The 26669-nt window shown below is 45.0% G+C and overlaps 1 protein-coding gene across 1 annotated transcript in view; it reads right to left on the bottom strand.

Annotated features, from left to right (window-relative positions):
- LOC139264173 (PH domain-containing protein DDB_G0287875-like) overlaps window positions 1–26669 on the bottom strand; it is a 174817-nt gene that overhangs the window by 35242 nt on the left and 112906 nt on the right. Inside the window, exons 21-23 of the mRNA XM_070880257.1 lie at window positions 22010–22042; window positions 3531–3911; window positions 2528–2620 (exon numbers count right to left, since the gene is read on the bottom strand). Of these exons, the coding sequence (XP_070736358.1) occupies window positions 2528–2620; window positions 3531–3911; window positions 22010–22042 (507 nt within the window). The remainder of the gene's footprint in view (window positions 1–2527; window positions 2621–3530; window positions 3912–22009; window positions 22043–26669) is intronic.

The raw sequence follows: 26669 nt of genomic DNA on the forward strand, positions 1-26669 counted from the left end.
TGGTGGAGGCAGCTAATATTACAGAAGTAGGTGCTATTTGTGATGGAGACGATATGGAGACAGAATTTCAGCTTGGGGTCAAATAGGACACAGAGGTGAGGGCCAAAGATGATGGCTTTGATTTTCCCACATGAATCATACTTTTAGAAATCCTCGATTTTCCAAGGCTACTTGCCAGGAGCAGAGCCTTGCTACTAGCAGATGGGGGAAGGATGGAAAACAATCTAATGTGGCCAAATTTTCAGCCTGCAATGTTGGGAGTCTATGCTCCAGGCATATAATATTGATTTAAATTTAGTCCCATGTATGCCTTTGGACAAGGCTCTGTTTATAACAGCACCATTCATTTAAAATGGATGAAAAATCGGGCAGGCTTGATTACTTGTATGCAATCCTTCCTATCTGATTTTCTTCTATGCCCTTCACCCAGCTGAATATTTAACACCTAAAAGCAAAGGAGGTAAATCAACTTCATATTTTTGAAGTGCTTTGTTGGCAAACTTGATACGATTTTGGGTAAAGTAACACCCAGCAAAAAGCAGAGGAATAAATGGTCAGTTAGTTTGAAGGTGGGTAGTGGTGTCCCACAAGGATCAGTGCTGGGACCACTGCTGTTCACAATTTACAATAATGATTTAGACTTTGAAATCAAAAATACAATTTGTAAAAATTTGCAATGACACCAAATTGGGGACGATAGTTAATACTGAGGAGGATGGCAACAAATTACAGGAGGACATTAATAAACTTGCAGAATGGACATATAATTGGTAAATTAAGTTCAGCACAGATAAATGTGAGGTATTACATTTTGGTAGGAAGAATAGGGAGGTCATTTATTACTTGGAGGGTACGAATCTAGGTGGGGTAGAGGAATAAAGGGATCTCGGAGTACAAATGCACAAATCACTAAAAATTGCGACACAGGTTAGCAAGGCCATAAAAAGCAATCCAAACACTGGGGTTTATTTCTCGAGGTATAGAATTGAAAAGTATGGAAGTTATGCTAAACCTGTATCGAACCTTGGTTAGACCACACTTAGAGTACTGCGTACAGTTCTAGTCGCCAGATTATAAAGATATATAGAGGAACTAGAGAGGGTACAGAGAAGATTTACAAGGATGATACCATAAAGGTGAGGGTATACATATCAGGAAAGGATGAACAGGCTGGGTCTCTTTTCTCTTGAAAAAAAAAAGGCTGAGGGGTGACATAATAGAGGTCTTTAAAATGATGAAAAGTTTTGATAGAGTGGATACAGAGAGAATGTTTCCACTTGTGAGAAGAGCATAACTAGAGGCCATTAATATAAGATAGTCACCAAGAAATCCAAGAGGGAATTCAGAAGAAACTTCTGTACCCAGAGAATGGTGAGAATGTGGAACTCGCTACCACACGGAGTGGTTGAAGCGAATAGTAGCGATGCATTAAGGGGAGGCTCCACAAGCATATGGGCGATAAAACCAGAAAATGCTGGAAATCTCAGCGGGGTCAGGCAGCATCTAGGGAGAGAAAAACAGAGTTAACATCTCGGGTTGACGCCCCTTCGTCAGAATATTTTGTTTTTGTAATGCATTTGAGGGAGCAAGGAATAGAGGGTTATGCTGATAGATTTAGATGAGTAAAGACTGGAGGAGACTCAAGTGGAACATAAAAGCGGGCATGAACTGGTTGGGCCCAATGGCTTGTTTCTGTGCCATTTATCCTATGTAATCCTATGTAGTTTTTTTGTTGATGTTGATGGTGTTGGTTGAAGTTGTAATGTTGGCCAGAATGCCAGAATAATACTCTGCCTGTTTGAAAATAGCTATGGGATGTTGACCCCCCATGCCCAGTCCTGTGGCCTCTACCACCAAGAAGGACAAGAGCAGCAGGTGCATGGCAACATCACCACCTCCATATTCCCCTTGAAATCACACACCCTCCTGATTTGGACGTATATTACCATTCCTTCATCATTGCTGGGTCAAATTCCCTATCTAATATTATTGTGGAACCATTAACGTAAGGTCTCAGGTTGGTTAAAAACAAGGCCCACCATCACCTTCAACTAGCAATGGGCATTATTTTATTTTTTATTTATTTCCTATCTCAAATTGCCCTTGAGAAGGTGGTGATGAGCTGGCTTCTTGAACCGCTACAGTCCGTAAGGCGAAGGCACTCCCACAGTGCTGTTAGGGAGGGAATTCCAGGATTTTGACCCAGCGACGATGAAGGAATGGCGATATATTTCCAAGTCAGGCTGGTGTGTAACTTGGAGTTGAACTCGGAGATGCGGCTTTGGCATCAACTGCATCTTGAGAACTAATAAATAAAAAGGATTCCAGCTGAACAAATGGAATAGGCAGACAAGACATCAGGTTAATGTCTGATAAAAAAAGACGACAGCTTGAAAAATGCAGTTTGGGCATTAGAATGTCAGCTCGATTCTGAGCTAAAACTCCAAAAATGGAGCCCACAACCTTCTGACCCAGGAGCAAGAGTACCAACCAAGTGAGCCAAGCTGACAGACATTTCATAACTTACTAATTCTGTGTCTCTTTGCAACCGGCGCAGGTTGAAGGTTAAATCCACTGGGAAGTTGATCATCTCCAGCTCTCCGAGTGTCAGCTTTTAAAGCTGCCATTAAATAGATAATTGAAGTTACACAGATATCAAAATAAGCTAAATACTGAATAGTAACAAAACACAAGTAAGATAATGTTGAACCTCGTCTTTGTCTAGAGATGTGATTACTGACATCCTACTTGCAGGAAAAAAATCAAATAAATTTTGGTAGCCAGCGGCTGTCCACACAGTAGCATTGGCAGCACATTCACAGGTTTTAACCTCATGTTGAATCATGCAATCATATGGGACGAAATTCGATACCACCCCATTTGGGGGCAATAATCACTGTGAGGCAGGACTTCCTGCACTCCACCACCTCTCGAGGGCGGGACTGGGACACTAACTGCCCCGGACATTTTCCAGCGCTACACGGAGTGTCTTCTCTTAAAGGATAGGGCACTTTGCCGACTCTGCATCGGGGAGAAGGAGCCACCACTTCGCCACTGGGGAGCAGGGCGCTATGGCAGCAGCCTGGCACAGAAGCGGAGTGCCGGGCTGCAACATCGCGGCACGGACCCCGCCAACGGATAAAACAAGACAACACCCGTTAAGTCGGCCGTTTAAAAAAAAAAGTGCGCGCCGCATCTCCCCTTTAATTTTCGTCCCGCGAGCGGAGTGAGGTCCAGTTCGCGACCCTGTTCTTCTGACATACACATATGTACTTCCACACGATGGTTTCCAGAGAGAGATCAGGAGTAGAACCCTCGATTTCCTTCGCTGAATCCCAGCTCTTCCTGTAGCCATTGCATCTGCACCTGATTGTCGAACCCAGCCAACAGAGCATAGGGCACGGATCAAAACTGGGAACTTTCAAGTTTGTACAGCTCAGCTATTCACTGCCATTATCGAGAGATTCATTATTCCTGTTGTCAAAAGAGGATTCAAATAAACCTAAGGATTTCTTAACTCCATGACTTACCTGATTGATTTTCCTGTTGCTGCCTCATCCTTCTATGCCTTTCTTCATCTTCTTCTGCGAATTGCACTAGCTGTTCCATTATCCGCTCTAAATCTTTTTTCGTCTTCCGGTGAATTTCGTCCATGTCTTTTAGGTCGTTTTCCAATTCCTCTCGCTCTTCTGCTGTCTTTTCCCTGCATTTCATTCCGTCCATCAATCGTTGAATTTCTACTTGCTCTTGAGCAATCAGTACCTCATATTCCCCGCGCATGCGTTCCAGCTTAGCTATTTTTTCTGGTCGTTGTTGCGCTCTCAATGTCTGTTTCTCTATTCTGTCCCAAAAATTGTGCACTTGCTGTTGTGTTTGGAGATTAGTAAAATCAAAATTCAGTCGCTGTTGATCTGTTAATAAAGAGACATGATATGAGTGATGGCATCAAAATCTACCTTGAAAGAAAATCTAAGTGCTAAATGGTGATGCAGAGGCAAACAAAATATAAGCCTAGTAACGTCAAGCAAATAATTATTCCAGGAGGTGGACAACAGAAGTGAAATTCACAATTTTTTCTGGTAGCTGGCCATCAGGCTTATTCGTTGGGTTGGCAAAGGACAAAGAACATGAAGGCAAGAAATAGGAGGGAGGCCAGGATGGAACTTTGAGGAATAATAGAAGTGACCTTGTGTATGCGGGAGGGTAAATCATTGCAAGAAATATGGTAGTTAGCCTGGAGCAAGTAGGAATGGCAGCCTGGTAAGGTAGTACTGCAGAGCTGGATCATGGAGGAAAGGAATGGAGGAGGGTGGGAGTGTTCAACTATATTAAAACTGCAGAAATCAGGGCAACGATTATCACAAAAGATGCCACTGTGACTTTGGCCAAGGGTACTCTCAGTGCTGTGGGGCTAGGAAAGATTAATACAGAGCTGGATAGCAACAACACATCTGAGGTCCTCAGAAAGTGGATGTTAGAGATGAGATTGCAGTTGAAGAGGATGGTGAGGGTTTCGAAAGTGAGCTTTTTAACGATGGTGGGCTTTTGCAGAGAGGACAGGAAACCTGTCAAATGGTTTACGATGTAATTGAGTATTGGACTGAAGAATAGTCATTGAGTGCTGAGGAACTGGTTACATATTACAGAAACCATTTTTAAACATAATTTTCTCCTATCCTTCTCCTTTAAATCACCAGCAAATTATTCTCTGTCAAATGGCACTGACTCCTAGAAAATGACATCCCATTCTTAGGCCAGTCTCTAAGAGGCACGCAGAGCATCCGGGTATGATATGCCAAAGGCCAGCCCTTCTCCCCTGTGAGGCCTTTGTGTGTCACCTATTGTAATAGTCTCAGTTGCATTCTGAAACTTTCTGTAAAATAAGAACATAAGAAATAGGTGCAGGAGTAGGCCCATTCGGCCCTTCGAGCCTGCACCATCATTCAATAAGATCATGGCTGATCATTCCCTCAGTACCCCTTTCCTGCTTTCTCTCCATAACCCTTGATCCCCTTAGCCGTAAGGGCCATATCTAACTCACTCTTGAATATCTCCAATGAACTGGCATCAACAACCCTCTGCGGCAGAGAATTCCACAGGTTAACAACGCTGAGTGAAGAAGTTTCTCCTCATCTCAGTCCTAAATGGCCTAACCCTGATCCTAATACTGTGTCCCCTGGTTCTGGACTTACCCAACATCGGGAACAATTTATTCGAATCTAACCTGTCCAGTCCCGTTAGAATCTTGTATTTTTCTATAAGATCCCCTCTCATTTTTCTAAACTCCAATGTATAAAGGCCCAGTTGATCCAGTCTCTCCTCATATGTCAGTCCTGCCATCCCGGGAATCAGTCTGGTGAACCTTCGCTGCACTCCCTTAATAGCAAGAACGTCCTTCCTCAGATTAGGAGACCAAAACTGAACACAATATTCCAGATGAGGCCTCACGAAGGCCCTGTACAACTGCAGTAAGACCTCCCTGCTCCTATACTCAAATCCCCTAGCTATGAAGGCCAATATACCATTTGCCTTCTTCACCGCCTGCTGTACCTGTATGTCAACTTTCAAAGACTGATGAACCATGACACCCAGGTCTCGTTGCACCTCCACTTTTCCTAATCTTCCGCCATTCAGATAATCTGTCTTTGCGTTTTTGCCCCCAAATTGGATAACCTCACATTTATCCACATTATACTGCACCTGCCATGCATTTGCCCACTCACCCAACCTGTCCAAGTCACCCTGCAGCCTCCTAGCATCCCCCTCACAGCTCACACCGCTACCCAGTTTAGTGTCATCTGCAAACTTGGAGATATTACACTCAATTCCTTCATCCAAATCATTGATGTATATTGTAAAGAGCTGGGGTCCCAGCACTGAGCCCTGTGGCACTCCACTAGTCACTGCCTGCCATTCTGAAAAGGACCCGTTTATCCCGACTCTCTGCTTCCTGTCTGCCAATCAGTTCTCTATCCACGTCAGTATATTACCCCCAATACCATATGCTTTGATTTTGCACACCAATCTCTTGTGTGGGACCTTGTCAAAAGCCTTTTGAAAGTACAAATACACCACATCCACTGGTTCTTCCTTGTCCACTCTACTAGTTACATCCTCAAAAAATTCCAGAAGATTTGTCAAGCATGATTTCCCCTTCATAAATCCATGCTGACTTGGACCGATCCTGTCACTGCTTTCCAAATGCGCTGCTATTTCATCCTTAATAATTGATTCCAACACTTTCCCCACTACTGATGTCAGGCTAACCGGTCTATAATTACCCGCTTTCTCTCTCTCTCCCTCCCTTTTTAAAAAGTGGTGTTACATTAGCTACCCTCCAGTTCATAGGAACTGATCCAGAGTCGATAGACTGTTGGAAAATGATCACCAATGCATCCACTATTTCTAGGGCCACTTCCTTAAGTACTCTGGGATGCAGACTATCAGGCACCGGGGATTTATCAGCCTTCAATCCCATCAATTTCCCTAACACAATTTCCCACCTAATAAGGATATCCTTCAGTTCCTCCTTCTCACTAGACCCTATGTCCCCTAGTACTTCTGGAAGGTTATTTATGTCTTCGGGATAAACGGGTCCTTTTCAGAATGGCAGGCAGTTACTAGTGGAGTGCCACAGGGCTCAGTGCTGGGACCCCAGCTCTTTACAATATACATAAATGATTTGGATGAGGGAATTGAGTGTAATATCTCCAAGTTTGCAGGCTCGAAGGGCCGAATGGCCTACTCCTGCACCTATTTTCTATTTTTTCTATATTTTGTGAAGACAGAACCAAAGTATTTGTTCAATTGGTCTGCCATTTCTTTGTTCCCCATTATAAATTCACCTGAATCCGACTGCACGGGACCTACGTTTGTCTTCACTAATCTTTTTCTCTTCACATATCTATATTCCTCCTCAGTTCCGTTTTAAGTGGGCGACCCCTTATTCTGAAACTATGCCTCCTAGTTCTAGATTCCCACATGAGGGGATACATCCTCTCTGTATATACCTTATCGAGCCTCCTCAGAATCTTATATGTTTCAATAAGATCAGCTCTCATTGTTCTAAACTCCAATGAGTATAGGCCCAACCTGCTCAACCTTTCTTCATATGACAACCCCTTCATCTCAGGAATTAACCTCATGAACCTTCTCTGAACTGCCTCCAATACAAGTATATGCTTCCTTAAATTAGGAGAAGAAATCTGTACACAGTACTCCAGGTGTGGTCTTCCAAATTCCCTGTACAGTTAGAGCAGGAATTCCCTACTTTTATATTCCTTGCAATAATAGTAACATAGGAAATAAGAGAAGCCCATTCGGCCCCTTGAGCCTGCTCCGCCATTCTATAAGATCATGGCTGATCTGACCTTGGGCTCAGCTCCTCTTCCCTGCCCGCTCCCCATAACCCTTCACTCCCTTATCTTTCAAACAGCTGTCTATCTCCAACTTAAATATATTTAACGACCCAGCCTCCACAGCTCTCTGGGACAGAGAATTCCACAAATGTACGACCCTCTGAGAGAAGAAATTCCTCCTTATCTCAGTTCTAAATGGGCAACCCCTTATTCTTGAACGATGCCCCCTAGTTCTAGATTCCCCCACAAGTGGAAACGTCCTCTCTGCATCTACCTTGTCGCGACCCCTCAGTATCTTATATGTTTTAATAAGATCCCCTCTCATTCTTCTAAACTCTAATGACTAGAGACCCAGCCTACTCAACCTTTCGTCATAAGTCAATCCCCTCATCTCAGGAATCAACCAAGAGAGCCTTCTCTGAACTGCCTTCAATGCAAGTATAGAAACATAGAATTTACAACGCAGAAGGAGGGCATTTCGGCTCACCGTGTCCGTGCAGGTCAACAAAGAGCCACATGGCCCTTGGTCAGCAGTCCTAAAGGTTACACATAAACCTATGAACAATGACGGAAAGGCAAAGAGCACCCAGCCCAACCAGTCTGCCTCACCACAACTGTGACACCCTTTATACTAAAACATTCTACACTCCACCCCAACTGGAGGTATGTGATCTCCTGGGAGAGGCAAAAACCAGATAAAAACTCAGGCCAATGTAGGGAGAAATAATCTGGGAAAATTCCTCTCCGACCCATCCAGGTGATCGAAACTAGTCCAGGTGATTACCCTGGCCATATTCTATTCCCTGCAGTACTTTACCATTATATCCGCGCCGTCCAACAAAAGGTCATCCAGTCTAATCCCAATTACCAGCTCTAGGTTCGTAACCCTGCAGGTTACTGCACTTTAAGTGCCCATCCAACCATCTCTTAAAAGTGGTGAGGGTTCCTGCATCCACCACTCTTCCAGGCAGCAAGTTCCAGATCCCCACAACCCTCTGCGTAAAGAAACACCCCCTCAAATCCCCTCTAAACCTTCCACCAGCTACCTTAAAACTATGCCCCCTCATAATAGACACCTCCACAAATGGAAATAGACCCTTACTATCCACTATGTCCAGGCAATATTTTGTACACCTCAATGAGGTCTCCTCTCAACCTCTTCTGTTCCAATGAGAACAAACCCAGCCTATCCAATCTGTCCTCATAACTAAGATTCTCCATTCCAGGCAGCATCCTGGTAAATCTCCTCTACACCCCCTCTAGTGCAATCACGTCCTACCTTTAATACAACGGCGAAAACTGTACGCAATACTCCAGCTGTGGCCTAACCAAAGTATTATACAATTCAAGCATAACCTCCCTGCTCTTATATTCTGTGCCTCGGCCAATAAAGGCAAGCATTCCCTATGCTTTCTTAACCACCTTATCCACCTGGCCTGCTACTTTCAGGGATCTGTGGACAAGCACTCCAAGGTCCCTTTGTTCATCTACACTGTTAAGCAACCTACTGTTTAATGTGTATACCCTTTCCTTATTAGCCCTCCCACAGTGCATCACCTCACACTTCCCTAAATTAAATTCCATTTACCACTGCTCTGCCCACCTGACCAGTAGATTGATATCCTCCTGCAGCCCATGACTTTCCTCTTCATTATCAACCACACAGCCAATTTTAGTGTTGTCTGCAAACTTCTTAATCATACTCCCTATATTCAAATCTAAATCATTGATATATACCACAAAAAAGCAAGGATCCCAGTACTGAGCCCTGCAGAACCACTGGAAACATCCTTCCAGTCACAAACACATTCATCAATCATTACCCTTTGCTCCCTACCTCCAAGCCAATTTTGGATCCAACTTGACACTTTGCCCTGTATCCCATGGGCTTTAACCTTCATGATCAGTCTACCATGTGGGACCTTATCAAAAGCTTTGCTAAAGTCCATATATACTACATCATACGCACATCATGTGCAAAGTTAAAGCACATGGGATTGGGGGTAGTGTGCTGACGTGGATTGAGAACTGGTTGTCAGACAGGAAGCAAAGAGTAGGAGTAAACGGGTACTTTTCAGAATGGCAGGCAGTGACTAGTGGAGTGCCGCAAGGTTCTGTGCTGGGGCCCCAGCTGTTTACATTGTACATTAATGATTTAGACGAGGGGATTAAATGCAGTATCTCCAAATTTGCGGATGATACTAAGTTGGGTGGCAGTGTGAGCTGCGAGGAGGCTGCTATTAGGCTGCAGAGTGACTTGGATAGGTTAGGTGAGTGGGCAAATGCATGGCAGATGAAGTATAATGTGGATAAATGTGAGGTTATCCACTTTGATGGTAAAAACAGAGAGACAGACTATTATCTGAATGGTGACAGATTAGGAAAAGGGAAGGTGCAACGAGACCTGGGTGTCATGGTACATCAGTCATTGAAGGTTAGCATGCAGGTACAGCAGGCGGTTAAGAAAGCAAATGGCATGTTGGCCTTCATAGCGAGGGGATTTGAATACAGGGGCAGGGAGGTGTTGCTACAGTTGTACAGGGCCTTGGTGAGGCCACACCTGGAGTATTGTGTACAGTTTTGGTCTCCTAACTTGAGGAAGGACATTCTTGCTATTGAGGGAGTGCAGCGAAGGTTCACCAGACTGATTCCCGGGATGGCGGGACTGACCTATCAAGAAAGATTGGATCAACTGGGCTTGTATTCACTGGAGTTCAGAAGAATGAGAGGGGACCTCATAGAAACGTTTAAAATTCTGACGGGTTTAGACAGGTTAGATGCAGAAAGAATGTTCCCAATGTTGGGGAAGTCCAGAACCAGGGGTCACAGTCTGAGGATAAGGGGTAAGCCATTTAGGACCGAGATGAGGAGAAACTTCTTCACCCAGAGAGTGGTGAACCTGTGGAATTCTCTACCACAGAAAGTAGTTGAGGCCAATTCACTAAATATATTCAAAAGGGAGTTAGATGAAGTCCTTACTACTCGGGGGATCAAGGGTTATGGCGAGAAAGCAGGAAGGGGGTACTGAAGTTTCATGTTCAGCCATGAACTCATTGAATGGCGGTGCAGGCTAGAAGGGCTGAATGGCCTGCTCCTGCACTTATTTTCTATGTTTCTATGTTTCTACCCTCATCGACCCTCTTGGTTGCCTCCTTAAAAAATTCAATCAGGTTAATCACATGATCTTCCCTTAACAAATCTGTGCTGACTGTCCCTAATTAATCCTTGCCTTTCCAAATACAGATTTATCCTGCCTTTCAGGATTTTTTCCAATAATTTTCCCACCACTGAGGTTAGACTGACAGGCCTGTAATTACGCGGCCTATCCCTTTCTCCCTTCTTAAAAATGGTACTACATTAGCAGTCCTCCAATCCTCTGGCACCATGCCCAGATCCAAAGAGGACTGGAAAATGATGGTCAAGGCCTCCGCTATTTCATCTTTTACTTCACTCAACAGCTGGGATGCAGTTCATCCGGGCCTAGGGACTTATCTACTTTCAAAGCTGCTAAGCCTTTCCTCTCTCACTATATTTATTTCATCCAGAATATCACACTCCTCTTCGATAGCAGTATCTGCATTGCCCCTTTCCTTTGTGAAAACAGTTGCAAAGTATTCGTTAAGAACCTTCTCAACATCTTCTGCCTCCACACAAAGATTACCCTCATGGTCTCTAATAGGCCCTACCCTTTCTTTAGTTACATTCTTAGTCTTAATATATTTATAGAACATCTTTGGGTTTTCCTTAATTTTACTGGCCAAGAATTTCTCGTGCTCTCTCTTAGCATTCCTAATATCCTTTTTAATTTTGCCTCTTAACTTTCTACATTCCTCTAAAGATTCGATAGTATTTAGCTGTTGATATATGGCTTAAGAGTCCCTTTTTTTCTTAATCCTCCCCTGTAAATCCCTAGACATCCAAGGGGTTCTAGAATTATTTTTCCCAGCCTTTTTTCTTAAGGGCACATGTTTGGTCTGAGCCTTCTGGATCTCCTCCTTAAATGCCTCCCACTATTCTGACATTGATTTACCCACAAGTAGCTGTTTCCAGTCCACTGTGGCCAAATCACTCCTTAACTTAGCAAAATTAGCTTTTCCCCAATTCGGAACTTTTATTCCAGGCCTATTCTTGTCTTTATCCATAACCAACTTGAATCTGACTGAATTATGATCACTGGCACCCAAGTGCTCCCCCACTAATAAACCTTCAACCTGCCCAGCTTCATTCCCCAAAATTAAATCCAAGACCGCTCCCTCTCATGTTGGGCTTGCTACATACTGAGTAAAAATGTTCTCTTGAATGCATTTCAAAAATTCCACACCCTCCATACCTTTCACACTAAATTTGTCCCAATCAATATTTGGATAGTTAAAATCCCCCACTATTACTACCCTATGGTTCTTGGACTTCACAGCAATTTGCCTATATATTTGCTCCTCTGTCTCTCCCTCCCACTGTTTGGTGGTCTATAATACACGGCAAGTAGTGTGATCGCCCCTTTTTTATTTTTCAATTCGACCCATATGGCCTCATTTGATGATCCCTCTAACATATCATTCCTCCTCACCGCTGTAATAGTTTCTTTAATCAGTACTGCAACCCCACCTCCCCCCCACCCACCTTTTTACCCCCCTCGCTATCTTGTCTAAAAATCCTGTAGCCAGGAGCATTGATCTGCCAAACCTGTCCCTCTTTCAGCCATGTGTCATGTATCTCACACCACTATATATAACTGTATCTTACCATGCTATACATGACTGTAACTAGATATGACCTGTAACCACAAGCATACCTTACCACCAGGGGTGCACTTGCAGGAGACACTGCACACCTGTCCCACACAGGTATATAAAGGCAGGTCTCAGGCAAGTGAGGCATTCCAGAGCTGTGAAATAAAGGTGCAGGTCCTGAGTGACCTTGACTTCAACATGTGCCTCGTGTAAGTCTGTACTGCAGGGTCAGGACTTTACACCATGTTTCTGTAATGGCTATAATGTCATACTCCCAAGTGTCTACCTGTGCTCTGAGCTCATCTGCCTTATTCGCTATACTTCTTGCATTAAAGTATATACCATTCAGCACAGGAAGACCTCCTTGCTTACTACTTATGAAGCCCTGTTTCCTCTGTCTTACAGATTCACTTTCTAGATTCTTGCTATCTAACTTCTGCTTTACTTCCTTCCCTTTTGAATTCGTTCTCAGGTTCCCATCCCTCTGCCAAGCTAGTTTAAACTCTCCCCAACAACACTAGTGAAACTCCCCGCGAGGATATTTGTCCCGGCTCTGTTGAGGTGCAACCCGTTCGGTTTGTACAGGTCCCATCTCCCCCAGAAGCTGTCCCAATGCCTCAAGAATTTAAAGTCCTCCCTCCTACACCAACTTTCCAGCCACGTGTTCATCCTCTCTATTCTTCTATTCTTATGCTCGTTAGCACGTGACACCGGTAGTAACCCAGCGATTACTACCTTTGAAGTCCTATCCTTTAATTTTCTTCCTAGCTCCCTGAATTCTTCCTGTAGGACCTCATTCCTTGTTTTACCTATGTCATTGGTCCCGATATGGACCACGACCTCTAGCTGTTTACCCTCCCCCCTCAGGATGCCCTGCGTCCGCTCTGTGACATCCTTAACGCTGGCACCAGGGAGGCACAAAACCATTCGGAAGTCACAGAATGCCGCAGAAATGCCTGTCTGTTCCTCTAACTATAGAATCCCCTATCACTGGGGCTCTTTTGTTCTTTGTCCCTCCCCTCTGTGCAGCTGAGCCACCCGTGGTGTCTTGGAATTGGTTCTGTCTGCACTCCCCAGAGGCACCATCATCCTTACCGATACTCAAAAGTGAATATCGGTTTGAAAGCGAGATGGACCCACGGGGAGACTCCTGCGCTACCTGCCTAGCACACTTACTACATCTGGTGGTCACCCACTTCACCTCTACCTGCACGCCTTTAAGCTGCGGGGCGACCACCTCCTGAAACGTGCTATCCACGTAGTTCTCAGCCTCGTGGATGCACCTTATTGACTCCACCCACTGCTCAAGCTCCGAAACGCGAAGCTCGGGTAGCTGAACCTGGAGACACCTCCTGCACACATAGTTGTCTTAAATAAGGACGCAATACCTCAGGTGTGGTCTCACCATACCCTGTACAGTTGCAGCAGTACTTCCCTGCTTTTATCATGCATCCCCCTTGCAATAATGGCCAATATTCCATTTGATTTCCTGATTAATTGCTGTACCTGCATACTATTTTTTTGCACAAGGACCCTCTGTACTGCAACATTTTGTAATTTCTCTCCAATTTAAATAATAATTTGCTTTTGGATTTTTCCTGCCAACATGGATAACCTCACACATTACACATTATACTCCATCTGCCAAATGTTTGCCCACTCACTTAGCCTGTCTATATCCCTTTGTAGATTATTTGCATCCTCCTCACAACTTGCTTTCCCACTGATCTTTGTATCATCAGTAAATTTAGCTGCATTACAGTCAGTCCCTTCATCCAAGTCATTAACATAAATTGTAAATACTTGAGGCCCCAATACTGATCCTTGTGCCACCCCACTAGTTACAGTTTGCCAACCTGAAAATGACTCACTATCCCGACTCTTTGTTGTCTGTTAGTTAGCCAATTCCCTATCCACATTAATATCTTACCCACAATCCCATGAGATCTAATCTTGTGCAGTAACCTTTTATGTGGCAGCTTGTGGAATGTTTTCTGGATATACAAATACACGACATCCACTGTGTTATACATGTGGACTTGTATTTACCCTGTACAGCCACCAGAGGGCTCATTCCCCGGAGTCCCAAGGGATCCCATAATCCCTTGGGAGCACAGGTATTTAAGAAGGCTTCACAAGTTGGAGAGGCACTCAGGAGACCTGCAATAAAAGACTAAGGTCACACTTTACTTTGAGCTCACAGTGTTCAGTCTGACTTTTTCTCCATACACAACAACTGACGATGAGATACAGACAGCGAACCCAAAGATGCAGAGAACAGTGGGCGTCCTGGAGAAATTTTCGGAGGGAGAGGATTGGGAAACTTTTGTGGAGCAACTCGACCAATACTTCGTGGCCAACGAGCTAGATGGGGAAGAGAGCACTGCCAAACGTAGAGCGATCTTCCTCACCGTCTGTGGGGTACCAACATATGGCCTCATGAAGAATCTGCTCACTCCAGCGAAACCCACGGAGAAATTGTACGACGATTTGTGCACACTGGTCCGAGAGCATTTGAACCTGAAAGAAAGCATTCTGATGGTGAGGTACCGGTTCTACACCTACAAAAGATCTGAAGGCCAGGAAGTGGCGAGTTATGTCTTCAAGCTGAGACGCCTTGCAGAACATTGCGAATTTGTAGGACATTTGGGGAACATGCTCAGAGACTTTTTCATGCTTGGCATTGGCCATGAAACCTTACTTCGCAAGCTTTTGACTGCAGAGACCCCAACCTTGAGTAAGGCCATAGCGATAGCCACCAGTGACAATACTAAGCAAATCTCTCAGCACACAAGTGCTGCTACAAGTACAGTGAACAAAGTGATGTTGTTTTCGAATCATAACGTACAGGGAAGGTCACACATACCTGCAGCTACACGTCCGCAGATGTCTCAGAGTCCAGCATCAAGAGTGATGAATGCAAGGCCATTAACACCTTGTTGGCACTGCAGGGGTCATCATCATTTCCATTCATACCGATTCAAAGGATACATTTGCAAGGGCTGTGGAACAATGGGACACCTCCAACGAGTGTGCAGGCGAGCTGCTAAGCCTGTTAAACCTGCAAACCACCACATTGCAGAGGAGGACAGATTCATGGAGGATCACTACGAACCAGAGCCTCAGATAGAGGAGGCAGAGGTACATGGGATGCACACATTCACCACGAATTGTTCCCCGATAATGCTGAATGTTGAACTAAATGGACTCCCGGATGGCAATGGAGCTGAACACGGGCGCGAGCCAGTCCATCATGGGCAAAAAGACTTTCGAAAGGTTGTGGTGCAATAAGGCCTCAAGGCCAGTCTTAACTCCAGTTCGCACGAGACTAAGAATTTACACTAAAGAACTGATTCCTGTAATCGGCAGTGCTACCGTAAAGGTCTCCTACGATGGAGCACAAGCTACCACTCTGGGTGGTACCGGGCGATGGTCCCAAGCTGCTCGGTAAGAGCTGGCTGCGAAACATACGCTGGAACTGGAATGACGTCCGAGCGCTATTGCCCGCTGACGACACAGGTCTTAAACAAATTTCCTTCGCTGTTCGAACCAGGCATCGGGAAATTCCAAGGAGCAAAAATGCAGATCTACCTAATTCCGGGAGCGCGACCCATCCATCACAAGGCGAGAGCAGTACCGTACATGATGAGAGAAAATGTAGAGATCGAGCTAGACCGGCTGCAATGAGAGGGCATCATTTCACCGATTGAGTTCAATGAGTGGGCCAGTCCTATTGTCCCAATCCTCAAGGAAGATGGCACCGTCAGAATCTGTGGCGATTACAAAGTAACTATCAATCGTTTCTCCCTGTACCAATACCCACTACCAAAAGCCGACGACCTCTTTGCAACGCTGGCGGGAAGAAAGACGTTCACGAAGCTGGATCTGACATCAGCCTACATGATGCAGGAACTGGAGGAATCATCGAAGACCCTCACCTGCATCAACACGCACAACGGTCTTTTTATTTATAACAGATGCCCATTTGGAATCCGATCAGCGGCGGCGATATTCCCGAGAAACATGGAAAGCTTACTGAAGTTGGTCCCGCACACTGTGGTCTTCCAGGACCATCTTGGTCACAGGTCGGAACACAGTCGAGCACCTGCAGAACCTGGAGGTGGTTCTTAGTTGACTCAACCGCGTGGGGCTCAGGTTAAAACGCTCAAAGTGCATTTTCCTGGTGCCTGAAGTGGAGTTCCTGGGAAGGAGGATTGTGGCGGACGGCATCAGGCCCACCAACATGAAGACGGAGGCAATCGAGAATGCACCGAGGCCACAGAACGTGATGGAGCTGCGGTCGTTTCTAGGACTCTTGAACTACTTTGGTAACTTCTTACCGGGTCTCAGCACACTGCTAGAATCACTGCATGTCTTACTATGAAACGGGGGTGAATGGGTTTGGGGCAAAAGCCAAGAAAATGCCTTTGTAAAAGCGAGAAAATTGTTATGCTCAAACAAATTGCTTGTGCTGTATGATCCATGTAAGCGTTTGGTACTAGCACGCGATGCATCGTCATATGGTGTCGGGTGTGTATTGCAACAAGCTAATGATTTCGGGAAACTGCAACCGGTTTCTTATGCATCCAGGAGTCTGTCTAAGACTGAGAGAGCCTACAGCATGATTGAGAAAGAAGCGTTAGCGTGTGTCTATGGAGTAATGAAAATGCATCAATACCTGTTTGGGCTAAAATTCGAATTGGAAACTGACCATAAGCCACTTATATCCCTGTTCTCTAAGAGTAAAGGGATGAATACCAATGCATTGGCCCGCATCCAGAGATGGGCACTCACATTGTCCGCATACAACTACGCCATCCGCCACAGGCCAGGCACAGAAAACTGCGCCGATGCTCTCAGTAGGCTGCCATTACCCACCACAGGGGTGGAAATGGTGCAGCCCGCAGATCTAGCCATGGTTATGGAAGCATTTGAGAGTGAGCAATCACCCGTCACTGCCTGGCAGATCAAAACCTGGACAAGCCAGGACCCCTTATTATCTCTTGTCAAAAGCTGTGTGCTTCACGGGAGCTGGTCCAGTGTCCCAGTGGAAATGCAGGAAGATATAAAGCCGTTCCAGCGGCGCAAAGATGAAATGTCTATACAGGCAGATTGCCTTCTGTGGGGCAATCGAGTAGTGGTTCCCGAGAAGGGCAGAGACACTTTCATCAATGACCTCCACAGTACCTACCCAGGCATCATAATGATGAAAGCGATAGCCAGATCCCACGTGTGGTGGCCCGGTATCGATGCGGACTTAGAGTTCCTGCGTTCACGGATGTAATACATGCTTGCAGTTAAGAAATGTACCCAGGGAGGCGCCGCTAAGGTTATGGTCTTGGCCCTCCAAACCGCGGTCTAGGGTACACGTCGACTATGCAGGCCCGTTCTTGGGTAAAATGTTCCTTGTGGTTGTAGACGCGTACTCCAAGTGAATTTGAATGTGAGATAATGTCGGCTAGCACGTCTGCTGCCACCACTGAAAGCCTGCGGGCCATGTTTGCTACACATGGCTTACCCGATGTCCTGGTGAGCGACAACGGGCCATGTTTTACCAGTGCTGAGTTCAAAGAATTCATGACCCGTAACGGGATCAAACATGTCACATCTGCCCCGTTTAAACCAGCATCCAATGGTCAGGCAGAGAGAGCAGTGCAAACCATCAAGCATGGCTTGAAGAGGGTAACTGAAGGCTCACTGCAGACTCGCCTATCCCGAGTCCTGCTTAGCTACCGCATGAGACCACACTCACTCACTGGGATCCCACCTGCTGAACTGCTCATGAAAAGAGCACTTAAGACAAGGCTCTCGTTAGTTCACCCTGATTTACATGAATAGATAGAGAGCAGGCGGCTTCAACAAAATGCAGACCATGATATTGCATATGTGTCATGCGAAATTGAAGTCAATGATCTTGTATTTGTATTAAATTATGGACAAGGTCCCAAGTGGCTTCTCGGCACTGTCGTGGCCAAAGAGGGGAGCAGGGTGTTTCGGATCAAACTTTCAAATGGACTCATTCACCGGAAACACTTGGACCAAATCAAACTCAGATTTACGGACTACCCTGAGCAACCCACCTTGGCCCCTACCTTTTTTGATCCCCCAACATACACACCAGTGGCAACCGATACCACGGTTGACCAAGAAGCAGAACCCATCATCCACAGCAGCCCTGCAGGGCCCAACACACCAGGCAGCCTAGCAAGGCCAGCTGCACAGCAGCCTGCGAGGGCCCAACAAATGATTCAACAACTGAGCTTTCACACCGAGATGATCAACCAGGGCAAGAAGGGTCCCAGATCGACTCACATTGTAAATAGTTACACTACTAACTTTGAGGGGGAATGTTGTTATATATGTGGACTTGTATTTAGTCTATATAGGCACCAGAGGGCTCATTCCCCGGAGTCCCAAGGGATCCCATAATTTTTTGGGAGCACAAATATTTAAGAAGGCTTCACAGGTTGGAGAGGCACTCTGGAGATCTGCGATAAGAGACTAAGGTCACACTTTACTTTGAGCTCACAGCGTTCAGTCTGACTCTTTCTCCATACACAACACACTGGTTCACCTTTAACCACTCTGTTTGTTACATCCTCAAAGAACTCCAGCAAATTTGATTCCCTTTTCATAAAACCATGCTAACTCTGATTGACTGCATTATGATTTTCTAAATGTCCTGCTACTACTTCCTTAATTTTCCCAATGACAGATCTTAGGCTAACTGATCTATAGTTTCCTGCTTTATGTCTCCCTCCTTTCTTAAATAGGGGCGTTACATTTGCATTTTTCCAATCCACTGGGACCTTGCCAGAATCCAGGGAATTTTGGTAGATTACAACCGATGCATCCACTTTCTCTGCAGCTACTTCTTTTAAGACCCTAGGATGCAGGCCATCAGATCTAGGGGACTTGTCCATTTTTGGTTCCATTAGTTTGTCTAGTACTTCATCTCTAGTGATAATGATTGTTTTAAGTTTCTTCCACCTCCAATAGCTCCTTAATAATCAATTATTGGTGTCTTCTACCATGAAGACCGATACAAAATAGTTGTTCAAAGTCTTCGCCATTTCCCTGTTTCCCATTATTAATTCTCCAGTTTCATCCTTTAAGGGACCAACGCTGACTTTAACTACTCGCTTCCTTTTTATATACTTGTAGAAGCTTTTACTGTCTGTTTTTATATTTCTTGCTAATTTACTCTCATATGTTATCTTCTCTGTCTTTATCATTTTGCTGGTTTCTAAAAATGTCCCAATCCTCTGGCCTTCCAATGTTCTTTGCAACATTGTATGCCTTGGTTTTCAATTTGATACCATCCTTTACTTCCTTAGTTAACAAGGGATCCTTCCCTTCCTTCCCTTCCCTTCGCGTCTTTATTTCTCACTGGAATAAATCTTCGCTGAGAATTATGAAATAACTTCTTAAATGTTTGCCACTGTGTTTGTACAGTCTTTCCCTTTAATATATTTTACCAGGCCACTTTAACTAACTCTGCCTTCATAGCTTTGTAATTACCTTTATTTAAGTTCAGGACACTAGTTTGAGAACTAGCTTGCTCACCCTCAAACTGAATTTGAAATTCTACCATGTTATGATCACTCATCCCAAGAGGATCCTTCACTACAAGATCATTAATTAATCCAGACTTGTTACACATTACCAGATCTAAAATAGTTTGCTCCCTGGTTGGTTCCACAACGTATTGTTCCAAGAAACCATCCCACATACACTCTATGAACTCTTCCTCAAGGCTGCCTTTGCCAATTTGATTTGTCCAATCAATATGAAGATTAAAATCACCCATGATTATTGCTGTACCTTTCTTACAAGCCTCCATTATTTCTTGATTTATATGTGCCACAGAGTGTCTGCTGTTTGGGGGTCTGTAGACCGCTCCCACCAGTGTCTTCTTTCCCTTATTACTTCTTATCTCCACCTAAACTGATTTACATCTTGATCTTCTGAGCCAATATCATTTCTTACTACTGTACTGATCTCATCTGTTGGGGTAAAAAGACTTCTCTTTCTCAAGGTGGACTCCCTGATATAAGAGATCGACACCCGCCCTCTCGTATAGCGACCATGGAATCACTTAAACGAAACCTTCGATTCAACTGGTTTTTATTCAAGCATGCTATGGAAGGGTTCCGATGGACGCTTTTCCGATCAGAGGTTTTACAATTACAATTTTACATTTTTCGAGGTGTGCGACCCTCCTACAAAACCATCGATTGGTCTACTGCTATCAGCGAAGTTACATTGATTTGTTGACCCTTATCAGACTAGCTCTGAGTGGTTCTTCACCAGCTGTCCATCTCCCATCACATGTCACTCTCCCAGAATGTGTGGTTCAGTGGTGTTAACTTTGCCTCAGTTCCTCATGACGTGTGAAGTAACCTTGCCTTCCAGGGTTTGCCATGTTTCTAGACTGTTGACTCTCCACTGCCCTTGGGGGGTGTGTTATTCAGTACTGAGTGTATGTTTTCATCTTCTTTCAGTCTGTGCTAAGGAGCAATGCATTGTTGGCTACTTATAAGCCCTACAATCTGGACCATGTGTCAGATCAATTCACTACCTTCAGTATCCTTTTTAGTGACCATCTGTCTGTCTCCCACTTTAGTGACCGTATTTTATCCCCTCACATCATCCTTTATTATCAGAGCTACCCCACTTCCTTTTCCTTTCTGTCTATCCTTACAAAATGGCAAATACCCCTGAATATTTAGTTCCCAGCGTTGGTCACCTTGCAATCACGTCTCTGTAATGGCAATCAGATCATACCCATTTATTTCTATTTGTGCCGTCAACTTATCTATCTTGATGTGAATGCTTTGTGTGTTCAGATATAGAGCTTTTAATTTTGTCTTATGTGTATATGCTCTGTCCGTACTTATCACACTCTGGTTACAATTACCCCTATCGCTATCCTGCACTTTTCCCGTCTCCTTTTTCTTTGACGTTTTTAATTTCCGCTCACCGGATCCTTCCCCCCCCGCACTATTTAGTTTAAAGCCCTATCTACAGCCCTAGTTATTCGATTCGCCAGGACGCTGGTTCAAGTGAAGTTCGTCCTGATGGAACAGCTCCCTCTTATCCCAGTACTGGTGCCAGTGTCCCATGAATTGAAGCCCATTCCTCCCACACCAATCGTTGAGCCACGCATTCATCTCTCTGATCCTATTTATCCTATACAAATTTGCTGCGACCGCTCAAAGTAGAGGAAAGGCATCCGGGACGGCGCCGAACACCTCGAGTCTCTTCGCCGAGAGCAAGCTAAAGCCAAGTGTCGACAGTGGAAGGAGCGCGCGGCAACCCAGGCATCTCACCCACCCATTCCTTCAACCACCGTCTGCCCCACCTGTGACAGAGACTGAAGGTCCTGCATTGGACCCTTTAGTCACCTGAGAACTCATTTTTAGTGTGGAAGCAAAGTCATCCTCGACTCCAAGGGACTGCCTATGTTGATGATGATGAATTCAGAGATTATTACCCTTGTGGTTCTGCTTTTTGATTTAGTCCCTAGCTCCTCAATCTCCCTCAGCAGAACCTCTTTCTTTGTTCTACCTATGTCATTGGTACCTGCATCGACCACGACAACTGAATCTTCCCCCTCTCAATCCCCTTCAAATTGTGTCATGGGATCTTTTATATCCAGCTTTGGTTTAAACTTCATCAAAGATGGCAACTTTGGGAAAGCAGTATTTGCCTAGATTCATGCACTAAAAATACAGAGCGGGGCTTGAACTTACAGAAGCAAGAATATCAACAGTTGAACCAAGCTATTTGGGTTGAAATTCACATGTGCCCAATCTCTGATGTGGTCCTTAGAAGAATTGTCCATTGCCTCTTCCCACTAGGCTGTCCTTAAATCATTACCTGTATTTTTATTTAACTGTACCTTATTCTGGTACTTACCCAGTCTTCGATTATATATGTCCCTTTGTTCTTCTGCAATCAAAGAACAGAAAAACTTTCAAGCACAAACCGCAAAGTACAGAAAAAATATTTCTCATCCGTTGTCTGCAGCCTTCCCCAACTTTCCTTATTGTGGATTTATGAGCACTAATTGGTCTCCAATCACAACCAAGTTGCCATTCTTCATGAATAAGCCTTCATAATGAGTTCATTGGCTGCACATATCAGCAGGGGGCACAATATCATTAGTAACTTGCATTACTTAAAGCTAGCCCGCACTACTGAAAGCTATCTTGCACTTCTTAAAAGGGAGGTGCATTGTGGCTGAAGCAGGTGCTAGGAATGAGACCCCAGAGGAAGGTAGTGGTGTAGGGCAAAGAGATAAGATGTTGAGTCTTTTCCCAGCAAACAGTACTGAGAATCGGTGTCAGAGAGAGAGTGGCTGTGACTTAAAGCTTCATCTCTTGTTTTCTCACTGACATGATTATAGGCATCAAATCAGTGCCAATATTCTCCATGTCCATTTTTCCTTTGCGCTTCCGATTTCGGCTTAGTTCCACCCCGTGCATGTGGTTTCGCTCCCCCACCCCACCCACTGCTTTTCAGCTCTCTGATTTTCTTTCTTTTTTTCACTTACCTTACGTCTTGATAATTTCCTGGGGCTTATAAGAATTATCATGCCACCCTAATAGCAGCTTGTAAAAGTTGTGGCATTTGTGATCACGATGTTGTTCCTGGAGAACCACATCCAGAAGCTGGAGGAATCTTGGGGAAAAACTGGGTGGTGTTCGGACATTATTAGCCTTTATGGGATAAAACCCCATTCTGCTCCGAGAGCTCAGTCATAATATAGATTGGAACCTGGTAATTTAATTGAATTTGTATCTATTATATATTAAAAATGAAGGGCTGAATTTTCCACTGCATCTCCGCCCGGTTTCTCGGCAGTATTGGTCGGTTAGGGCGGAAAACCATCCGGCGTAAAATTCCATAGAGTTCCACCGGTGGTTTCGAAATACCGCTGGGGAGCGGACCGCCGGCGTGTACCGTCCAAAAACCGCCACTGTCCGAGTTCTGACTCAGCGGTGACCCGTGGCTAAGTAGAAAAAAAACACCCACGAGAAAGCGGGAGCTGGGCGGTAGGTAAGTAGCCCTGCAAAAAAAACAAGGTCAGTTAACGGGTTTTTAATAACTATTTTAAAATTATTTTACAGCGATTAAGTTGAATAGGGTTCTGAGAATGTTTTCTGATTTTTTATTTTATGTTTTTTAGAAAAAATATTTTTTGTGTTTTGCTCCCTCCGGGGCCCAACCCGCAGCCTCGGTCTAAATTTTAGTAATTACCGCCCAATCGGCACAAGATCGCGTTTTCCACTGAGAATCGGGGTGTAATGTCCATTTTTTCCACTGGGCGAAATGTTTTCCTTTTTTTTGTGGAATTTTTCACCCGCACTAATTTTTGGACTGGTGGATGTTTTGGAAATTCTAGCCCAAGTCCAAACCATTCCCTTGGTGGTGCATTATCAGTATTGTTGGGGCTGAATTCGCGGCCCCTATGGACGCGTACGAGGTGCTCATGTGCCTGTAGGTTTAGGCATGCACTCCACATGCACCTGAACCTGGGAACTTGCGCTCTGTCTAACAGAAATGGGAATTTGCCCAACTTCTTCCCAGCGAATACCCGTGAAATTCTTACACCTGACAAAGGTAAGACTTTTAAAAGACAGAAAAATACATTACTTTCAATAATTTAAATATTTAAAAACCTGTGGAATAAGGTAAGTTTATTGTTAGACCCTTTTAAAACATGTAAATTTATTTTTCAAAAAATAACATTTTTGTTTTAAATAATTAATTGCATTCAATTTTGATGAATTTTAAATATGTAATGTTTGTTAAATTTATTTTAAGTGTTTGTGTATTCTGGGGGCTGTTCCGTACATACGGAACTCACCACAAGTATGAATGGGAATACCCTACCTTGATTGGTTGGGCTGGCCTGCGTGATCCCAGGGCCGCTTGTGAATACATGGCCCTCTATGCAGGCCAATGTGTAGAGGCCCAGGACCAGAAGTCTCCAAACCTCCCGGACCACCAGGTAAGTTCGTCGATTTTTTTTCAGGTCGGAAGCATCCGCCCGAGGGAAGCCTCCGACCGCAATTTCTGCACCGTTGTCCTTGTTTATAAAATTGTTCATTTTTTATGTTGTTCGTAAAGCAGCAGCTGGAAAGGGCTAGGCCTGTGCTGCATGCCTACAGCCATTACACCAAAGCCCAAAACTTGGAAAAGTGTTTATATGTCTTTGGAGTCAGCCTATTCATGTGCAATTTGAGTGGAAAAACACAGGTCAAGACGAGGATTGTTGCAATTGCTGTGCAACTGAATTGTATTAAACTAAATCAATAATGCAGATATTGTATACATATATTGTGATTTCGTAATTCCATGAGTCAATTTGCAAGAGTGGGAAAGTTGCAATTGTGTTACTATCTACTGTACAATTGGGAATTAGAATTGTGTCCAGTAGCATATTTATACAGCCATGATCTTATTGAATGGCGGAGCAGGCTCGAGGGGCTAGATGGCCTACTCCTGTTCCTAATTCTTATGTTCTTAAGTATATGCATTTTAGAAAAGTGTTTGCTTTGGAAAGAGAATTATGTGAGATATCTCTGGTCAGTCAGAGTGGGGAGAAAAGAGGAAATCTCAGTCCAAGGAAGGGAAAGACTGGAGGAGTAAAACAAAAATAATAATAAATATATATGTTTAATTGTTTAACTAATTTTTATGCAGGGGTACCATGGAATTTTTATAACATGTTAGGCGGGCCTCAAAAACTAAAAGGCTGAGATCCCCTGACTTAGTGGTAGCATAGAGCTGGAATCTGCACATGGTGTGACACTGGGCACAAGTGTGTGCACTGCAGTCAGGGCAGGGGTCAGGGATAGCGCAGGTGCCAACTCGCCGGAGGGCAAGGTCTCACACGGGTTCTGTTGCAGAGGACTCAGATGAGGACTTCGATGGGCTAGGCTACAGCAAAAGGCTGATGGGTATACACACCAAAATGCTTGACAGAAAGCCTGTGTTCTATTTCGAGGAGCGTGGAGGAGTCCGGTACTAACCTGGTGCTGGTCTTTGCACAGAGCTTGGCACCCCTCCTTTCCAGCGTGGCACTGGTGGCCAACTCCATCAACGCACTTGTGGAACCAACCACGATGCAACGTCTGATGGCTGATGTCTCAGCTTCCACTGCAGTACAAGCAGCAGCCACCCAACATTTGAGTGCTGCAGTGGTAGCTCAGACTGCTGCCATCCTGGCTCTGGATACCGGTGTTCAAAGGGGCTTCCAGGGTGCTCCAGCAGTCCAGCAATCTGTCCTCCACCAGATGACTAGGATTGTTGAGGCACCGCCTAGGAGAATCCTAGTGGCTCCATGGAGCACGAACCTGCTGTCCTCTCTCAGGATGACAGCATTTGTGCTCTTACACTCCAGCCCCTTCACCAGTGCCCTTACTATCAGCCAGCCAGCCCAGACTGCTGCTGCCCATGCTGCCCTGCAGTCTGGGTTCCTTGGCCCACAGCTGCTTGCGGTCATCCTCCAAGGCCATCTGCAGTCTCCTCCATTGAAAGTAAGCAGACTTCCACCAACAATGCTGCATAGCCACTAGGGGAGCATCTCGTAGGAGCATTAGGACAGGCAAAGGCCTGATGAAAACAGGCAATCAAGGAATTCACAAGGATGATTATTTATGTATGCAATATTGCATTTTTAATTTATAATTTTGGAATGGAATGTATATTGTTTGTTGGCTTTTATTTTTCCATGGTGGGCAAGAGACTGGGCTGTAATGATCAGTGACAGAGGGAAGGTAAGGAGTGTGGGACTGTTGGTGAATGGGAAATTGGGGTTCAGGTTACTAGTATCGCACTTGAATTAGCTCCTAATGCAAAGCCCGAGCCAGCCTTCCTTCCTCTTCCATCTCCTCCATCTCCTCCTCCTTGGGCTCCTGCTCCTCAGCTTCCCATCTATTAGTATAGTATAGTATTAGGCAGTCCCTCATGATGAGGATGACCCATTTCCACACCAAAAAAAAGGTGAGTTCACAGGTGTTTCAATGAGTGACCTAATATTCCAGGTCCCGAGCTACATCTTGAAGGGTGGAAGATGCCTGTGCGTGAATTCCTTTAACCAGCCACCACACGGGCTTGACAGAGCAAGGTCTTGGTCCAGTGGCAAGGGTTAACCAAGACGAGTGGAGTCCAAGCTCTGCTGCATGGGCCCCAACCCCACTGTTGCTATATGTTGCGCCGCTTCTGGCCCACGACCCCTCCGCTCCTTACCTCTGACACCGTCACTCCTGGGCCCCAAACGCTCACCTCTCCTGGGCCCCAAACGCTCACCTCTACTGGGCCCCAAACGCTCACCTCTACTGGGCCCCAAACGCTCACCTCTCCTGGGCCCCGAAATCTCACCTCTCCTGGGCCCCGAAATCTCACCTCTCCTGGACCCCAAACTCTCACCTCACCTGAACCCCGAAATCTCACCTCTCCTGGGCCCCGAAATCTCACCTCTCCTGGACCCCAAACTCTCACCTCACCTGAACCCCGAAATATCACCTCTCCTGGACCCTGAACTCTCACCTCTCCTGGACCCCGAACT

The sequence above is a fragment of the Pristiophorus japonicus genome, chromosome 5 (assembly GCF_044704955.1).
Source record: "Pristiophorus japonicus isolate sPriJap1 chromosome 5, sPriJap1.hap1, whole genome shotgun sequence".
Lineage (NCBI taxonomy): Eukaryota > Metazoa > Chordata > Chondrichthyes > Pristiophoridae > Pristiophorus > Pristiophorus japonicus.